This window comes from Phaethon lepturus, unplaced genomic scaffold (genome assembly GCF_000687285.1).
Source record: "Phaethon lepturus isolate BGI_N335 unplaced genomic scaffold, ASM68728v1 scaffold12171, whole genome shotgun sequence".
Classification (NCBI taxonomy): Eukaryota; Metazoa; Chordata; class Aves; order Phaethontiformes; family Phaethontidae; genus Phaethon; species Phaethon lepturus.
Window position 1 is genome coordinate 32,737 of NW_010515582.1, and position 7,692 is coordinate 40,428.

Below are 7,692 nucleotides of genomic sequence, written 5' to 3' on the forward strand. Positions count from 1 at the left end.
GGAGAGAGTAAAAGAAAAGGCAGTTGGAAGAGGAAGAGTGGTGGAAGGAAGGCAGAGGGAGGAGAAAAAGGAGCTTACTCTTTGCTGCTCTCCTCTGTCAATCCAGTCCCCTCGTTGCTTGCCCTCCCACTTCATCTTTCATTTTTACAGCCTCTTGGTATCTCATTCCATCCTTCTCCCTCCCCAGCTTCATGGAGGCAGCATCTCACGGAAGACATAACCTTCTGGAACAGGCGTATGTAGCTGATACCTGGTTCACTGCTGGCAGGAAGGACCAGAAGGTGCCTTGTATGAGGACGTTATGCAGCCTTATGCTGCAGATGAGTTGGCAGATGCAGATGGCCATTGCAGATGGCCATGCAGCCAACTGCCACCAAGATTTGCTGCTCGCACTGCTTTTGTTTGCTCATCAGTAGCTACTAATTTTTAGGACCAAGCAGTAAACTGGTCTAGCAGCTCATGCTGACCTTGTAATAGTTATTTGCAGGTCTCCCTGGGGTCTACCCCAGCCCATTCATTACTACCCCTACATTAGAGAGACCATCTCAAGGGTCAGCTCTTCAGATATTTTGACTCCAAGGCCCTTTGAAAGCTCTTCTATGCAGAAGAGTGCTCAAGGGTGCCAGATAGTGCTTCTCGCTTTAACGTGAACTTTTCCTCACCAGAAGCTGGCCTGAGACTACTAAGCTGTAACTAGTGGCCTGGCCTGGGTCTGCTGTAGGTGATTATCCCACCAGATTACCTGTAGCAGGGGCTGTGCCTCTCCGTCCCACGCGCTCACTGTCAGGGAGGCAATGCTTCTCCCTTTAGTAGGGTAGCAATGCCTCCATGCTCCGCCCTGCTGCTCCACACAGGCACAGACATTTTCATCACTACTCTTCTTTATCTGTTTTCAGGCGCTGATTTATTACTGTGAAGCACTAACCCAGCCCAACCTCCAGCTGCAGAAAGCAGCTTGCTTGGCTCTAAGATACCTCAAGGTAAGAGACAAGGAATTCACTGTGGCACTTGGCTTTACTTTAAAGAAAGGACATCTGATTGATAGGTACAAACACCAAAATGGAAATTGCAGTAGCAGCAGTAGTAGTGGTTTTGGTTTGCATTGCTGCACTGCATCCTTTTACAGATACCGTGCTGTTTGGGAACGGTTTAGAAGCTTCATTGTTAAAACAGCCAGGCTCTGCGATGATGAAAGTTTATGTTTGCGTATCATCTCTTCCTCCCTCTCATATTGACTTTCGGAGGCTTACTTCCACATCACAGAGAAAAAAATTATACATCCATAGAGTACCGACTGAGAGGGAATAAAAACATCCTTTCCCAGGATAAAATTAGCTGTAATGCACGTGCGTTGCAGCGGTAGAAGAGAAAGGGAGAGACAGGTCACAGCTCTTTCTGTGACTAATAACTGGTACATCTGGGCACTACAGCTTCAGCTGGCATCTGGTACCATTTCTGCTCTCCCTCCCATGACAGGAAGGAAGAATGCACTTTTGTTCTGGCTGTATAGAGCCATGGGAAACAGCAGCTGCCCAAAGCCCAACTGGTACGGGACACTGGGGCAAAAAACATGTTTTGTGGGACAGACCCAGCATGGACTGACTGTTTCTCCCTCAAAACTATCCCCTGGAGAAGACAGCTCTAAAATGTCATCCCAGCCAGAACTGGTACCATCCAATACATAATCCAGTATTGTTTAAATATGAAAAAACTGTTTTCCCTTAAACAAGGTGCCAGCAGGCATCCCTGAGAGGCAATGATGAGGGACATGACACCTCTGCTGCATGCAGTGGGGGTTTTGATCTCTCAGGAAAAGGCAGACTAGGAACCAGTGGTGGAAACTGCAGTTAGACACATTTAACTTGAGCAACGTGGCTGTGATGCATCTTGCATAGTGAGAATGGCAATTGCTGGGGAAAAACACTGCTGAGGGGAAGTATCATAATTTGGGATCTTGAAAGAAAAAGCTGAAGCCTTTCTGGAAGATACTATTTCAGAGGTGGGAATGCTGCAGTGGATAGGTGACTGTGGATGAGCTAACCCAATGGCAGTCTCATCTACATCAAACCACATCGGCCGCACAAGGTCCCATTGTGAATCTCTGAGAGGTTTTGCAGATCACAGCAAGCTCCATGTTGCTGTGGCCCCATCATTCATGAGCATCCGAGCTGTAGTCACCAGTACTGCACCCATGGCAGACATGCCCCGAGTCAAGCACAAGCGACCACGTTCGAGACAGAGTGGTGAGATTTAGTGGCTACAGTAGCTAAGCCCTGGTTCAGAGCATTGTAGACCAGACCTGTGCCCCTCAGGTCGACAAGGCTCATACAAATCCTGGCTCTGTGGCTCAGAGCATCTTCCATGTGTCACACCGGGGCAGTACCTGCCCTTCCTCTCACTCCTCTCTCCTATCGTATTAAATAGCCTGCCAGAGACAGCTGCTCTCCCCGAAGGCCTGACTTTTTTGTAGCAGAGAACAGGATTATTCCTTGCTTTCTTACTGAAATTGGAGAGGCAAAGAGAGCAAAAATGTGGAAACGTTGGCGAGCGCAGGTGTCGGTGAGGAGCCTGCGGTGAAGTGAGTGGGCCGGCCAGCCATCGTGCCCCTGCAGACAGAACAGCCTTGTCAGACCTGCCAGCGTGGAATTCATTCCCTCACTCCGCCTGTCTCCTGTTCTCCCTGCCGTGCCGAGGCACGTTTGTGGCCTTGTCCCATGGCCCATCACACAGCCCATGGTCACAAGTGGCGGACGTAGCTGGCCAGCCGGATTTATGCATGTAGCACATAGGACAGGAAAATTAGGGAAGGTCCACACTGACAGCAGAAAATAGTCCTAGGTGCTCCCCCTCAGGGAAACCCCATTCCTTGTGTCCCCACCAAGGCCCTCCCCTTGGAGTAGGAAGGGCAATGCAGAGGATGATCACCATTTCCACGCCAGACTGTGAAATAAAACCGTGGCGTACCGTGCGGTGCTAATGCGGTTGTCTTTGCACTTCTCAGGCTGTTGAGAGCATTAAAATGCTGGTCACGCTCTGCCAGTCTGACAACGAAGAGATCAGAAAAGTGGCATCCGAAACCCTGCTCTCACTTGGTGAGTTGCCTGTTTTAGAGCAGTATTTAATTTTATTTTTTGACGGAGCAGCATGTAAGACACCTGAGTTAGTTACACAAAGGTGAGACTCTAAATCGAAACAAAGCTTTACCTAGAGATTCGGACAGGTTAGAAAATATATAGCCGTAGAAATAATTAATTTTGAAAATCATTAAAATGGACCACAGTGAAAGAAAATGAATTGTATGAGTCTGGAGGGGGAAGTAGAAAAGGAAAAATAGCAAAAAAGAAGTTGACAAACAGAAATAATTCTATCTAGGCTATCTTCAGGTGCATATAGACAACAGTACCTAAGAGAAAAGAGTTTGAGAACGACAAATAGTTAAATTTAGCCAACGTACTGCTTCCTCTTTTTCAGCAGTATATAAGTAAAGATGTGGCTAGACTCACTTTAAAGCACCAGGAAGTGAGAAGTGTGTAAACTTCATATTGTCCAAAGTAGAAGTGGATGAACATCATCTGCCTCTAAGTGTATCAGTCACAGCTGCAGCTGAGACCTTGACAAGAACCACAGGTCATTTAGTAAGACAAGTGTACTGATACTGTCATCTAATCATACAAGCCACATCTGCTTCTGTTTTGCTGTAGATAAAACCAGCAAATTACATGAGAAAGTAAAAAAAAATAATTTAAACATTCAGAGCATGCTTAATTTTTCCAAGTAATTTCTGAGTTGTCTTCAACAAGATAAATTTTAAGAAGGGGAAGAAGTTACTGGCAGATCAGTACTTTCTAACAACAGAGAATCCAGTGTTTTAAATGTTGTAGGGCAATGACATAGTACGTTATTATGCTTTAACATATTGCATTCAGGTGAAGATGGGAGACTGGCATACGAACAGCTGGACAAATTTCCACGGGAATTTGTTAAAGTTGGAAGCCGCCGTGGAACTGAAGCTGCCACAGCTTTTTAGGTGGAAAAAGAATCTGCCTACATTTAAGAGTCATTAAAGTAGGATGGAGCTGCACTTCAGTGTGGGGAACAGAAGGAAGACTTTGAAGAATTCTGTGAGACTGTCCCAAAATGTAGCAATTTACAGACTTTTGAAGCAAAAGCGAAGTCTAAAATCCAGCTTAAGAGTTCCTATTGGCTCCTCTTTGCAGCTCATGATGGAACAGTTGGATGCTGAGGAACAATACTTTCTTGACTGGTTTGTAACACATAATGTAATTGCAGTTATTCAGCTTCAACAAATTTCTGTGAGTTTTTAGAATTTGGCATCTTCATGTATTTTACTATTACATTTACTTCCTTGAAGTTGTCGTGAAAGTTTGAGACGTGCAATACCGTATCTAACAAGGACAAGTAGGAGGGCACCCGAGCAGGACTGCAAAGCAGCTTTCTCTTCAACCCTGAGCTACACATCTGCTGCCGTGCAGTGTCCCCAGCAACACTCCAGCAGCAGGGAACACCACTTGGCTTTCTCCATTTTATCTCAGTAATGAAATATAGAACAAGTTTCTTCAAGTTTTGCCTGCAGAAACAGCATGATGTAAACCCTGGGAGGTGTCGCTTTGGTGACTCATTCTAAATGCCTCTGCAGGTCTTTTATTTCCTTTCTCTTGCCCTCCAACAACAAACCATCATTAATCCAGCGATTTGTGAGGGGGAATCAAACAATCACATAGGTTTCCAAAAACTGAATGAAAAGGTAAAGCACATTTATTTATTCTGAGAAGGAGTGAATACAACTAATTGCCCAAGTCTCCAAAGCCATTTGGTCCTGTAAGTTGCAGGCAGGACTGGATTTCATACACTCTAATTAGTGGATCATAGCTTCTCTAGAGTGATTTCAATATAACGGACTAGAACAAACTGAAGTGGACCTGGGAGGCAGCAATAAATGGGAGTGCAGTGAATGCATCCCCCCCTCACTGCAAGGATGAAAGGCAGCAAGTGCTTCAAGCTGTTGATTACGAGCCTTAAGTTAACAGGGGAGGTGAATAGAATTTAACAGAAGAGTGTTCCTGTACTGTGTTCGTTATGCATGAAATGCTATTTAGATGTCAATTAAGTATCCAAATTTGCATAGACTACATACATAGAAAAGATTGCAAACAATTCACATCACAAGGAAGCCTCGTGCGCCAAACACATTGGCAGGCAGGGGTCATTTTGGTTTGGGTTTTTTACTGTGAATGTTACCACAGTGTACATATCTGTATATTTATAAATATATATATTCTTCCTTTAATTAAAAAAGTACATTTTGTACAGTACAAAATGCTTACTTGTTTACTGAGGGATACAGACTCTTTTTGCAGAAGGTGAAATAACCACATTACGGTTTTTATACCATGCAAATTCCATCAGCTGAATTCTTCCAAGGTGCCCTTTTGTACCAACTTCTGCTTTTTTTTTTTAATTTCTTTTTTTTGCTTTTAGTTTTGTGGTATTTGTACTCACCATATTTCCTATCACATTTAAGTTATAATAAAGATTATTTTTTAATTACTAAGCACATCAGTCCATATGTATAGTCACTCTTTCTATCAGCAGTCTCTCCACTGTGAGGCTCATACAACCTTCAGACATCATGGAAGTCAGCTCCCAGTACCATACGTGCAGCTGGATTTGTGGCAAACCGTTAGGGAGTTGTTTATCATATTAAAGGAAAGGCCTGTAGGGAATATTTGTCTTTTCAAGCCTGGTGACCAGGACAAGATTTGACGTATGACAATCTCCAGAAGTTTAGCTAAGTTATATTAAGTCATCTGCTAGATTTCTTACAGCGTAGAAATAATTTGTTTCATACTGTATCATCTTTGTTAAGACTTAGAAGAACATTACTTTAAGATCTTACAAAAACATCTGAATTACAGCAAGCGAACAATACACGTAGCAAGGACCACTGCCTGAGGGCAGGGAACTGCGACTTCTTGTGCAGTGGGAGAAACGGTGCAACAGTAGCTTGAGATTTAATATGCACAACTTTTGCATCTTCATCTTTCTGCTGGCCAAGGGGAGGTAAATGGCAAACTATTTCAGTAATTGAAATAAACACCCAAAGTAGGAAAAGTAGAGAAGGGATTAAACTATAGTGAAAACAACCTCTGTGAGGTGAGCCAAACCACATTTTTAAAAAGCCAGTTTTAAACTAAAATGCTATTTTGGAAGCAAGGGGAGGACTGTGCCCTCTCAGTGTTCCTTCCATGTGTGTGCAGGCCCTCGCTCCCATCCCAGAGCATCAGTGAGAAGCATACACTACATAAAAAGAGAATATTCCTACGTTCCTGTATCTGTCAAAAGCTTCTACATGTAATACATACTATCTGTCAAAAGCCTGCTTGTCGTTTGCGTATCACTGCACAGAACACAATTTTGTTCAAGCAAAAGCTACGATGGTAGCAGGTTGTAGGTGCTACATTCCCAACTGTGCTTAGGAATGAGTGAGATGAGTTTACTTTCAAGCAAGCACTAGTACCCTACATTTCTAGCTACTCCTAGTTTAAGTTCAGAGCAAACCCGCTTTGTGTATCGTTCAAGATACTTATCATGAAAGGCTCTGCAAGCACTTAGCGAAAATACGCTGAAGAGGCTCCAGGACTGTTTCCAAACTTTTCACTGATTACTTCTTCCCTCCTGCGAAGACGACAGGCTTGTCTCAGGTAGAAGATGCTCCTTTTGCTCTTACAAACATGCAGGCTGATAGCACGGACCTGGGGAACGTAGACCTGCCTATCGAGCAGGGGGCCAAAGCTGCAGAGAGCATAGGGCCGCTCCCATGTCAGACGGAGCTTGTATCGACTTAGATCTACTTTCATCGTGTCTTCCACCCTTTCAGAAGCTTATTAACCTAAAGCTGATCTGCTACACCACTGTAACCATTAAAAACCCTGTATACAGCTCATATGAACCAGATAGGAGCAAATCCTGCTCTCAATAAAGTCAGTGAGGAATTTCACAGGAATTTTAGCAGGAACAGTTGGACTAAATTTAGTTCCTATTGCGGTAGATTGAAAAGGGACTGACAAGCTTGAACCTGGCACATAGAGGTACAGAGGCTAAATTTCACTTAATACTGTTTTAGGAGACAATGCATGAATAAAATCATACTCTTGATTTCAGAACAAAACCAAAGAAAGTCCTGTAAATTCCTGCCCTCAGGGTAACAAACCCTTGAAAAAGTGAACAAACCTTAAAGCTTCCAAAACCAGAAGGCAAACAAAGAGGAACAAACCATATATTTGTCCCGTAACTTACACATTTTTATGCTCCCAGAGCTGACAATGCCACCCTTTCCTACCACAGAACTCTCCTTTGTGGAGTACGAGAAACCAGATGGTGGTGGCTTATTCTTACCTCATGCTTTTCATCAACTACGGTGGTTTTCAATACCCCTGCCATGCTGTTATCCTCTCTCTGTGTTCTGCCTGGTAGTTTTAAAACCATAGTACCTCCGTACTACTCTAATTACAGCAGCAGCTTAAGTTAGGCTGCCCAGTATTTCATGCTATCGGTGAGACTCCTCCTGTGCCCACTACACCTTCAGAAAAGCTATCTACTATAGCTTTACCCTATGCTGCAGTCTGCTATGTACCGACAATTGCTGATTTTAAGCATTCAAAATTAGAAGTC

At 43.7% G+C, this 7,692-nt stretch overlaps 1 protein-coding gene across 2 annotated transcripts in view; it reads left to right on the forward strand.

Annotated features, from left to right (window-relative positions):
- The window catches only part of FAM65B (family with sequence similarity 65, member B), a 36,131-nt gene extending 30,554 nt beyond the window's left edge, over window positions 1-5,577 (forward strand). The window contains exons 20-22 of one of the 2 annotated variants that reach the window (XM_010295816.1): window positions 897-980; window positions 3,002-3,092; window positions 3,927-5,577. In XM_010295816.1, coding sequence (XP_010294118.1) covers window positions 897-980; window positions 3,002-3,092; window positions 3,927-4,027 — 276 coding nt within the window. In that variant the 3' untranslated portion in view covers window positions 4,028-5,577. The remainder of the gene's footprint in view (window positions 1-896; window positions 981-3,001; window positions 3,093-3,926) is intronic. The other variant, XM_010295817.1, reaches the window with a different exon arrangement.
- Window positions 5,578-7,692: the final 2,115 nt, after the last annotated feature.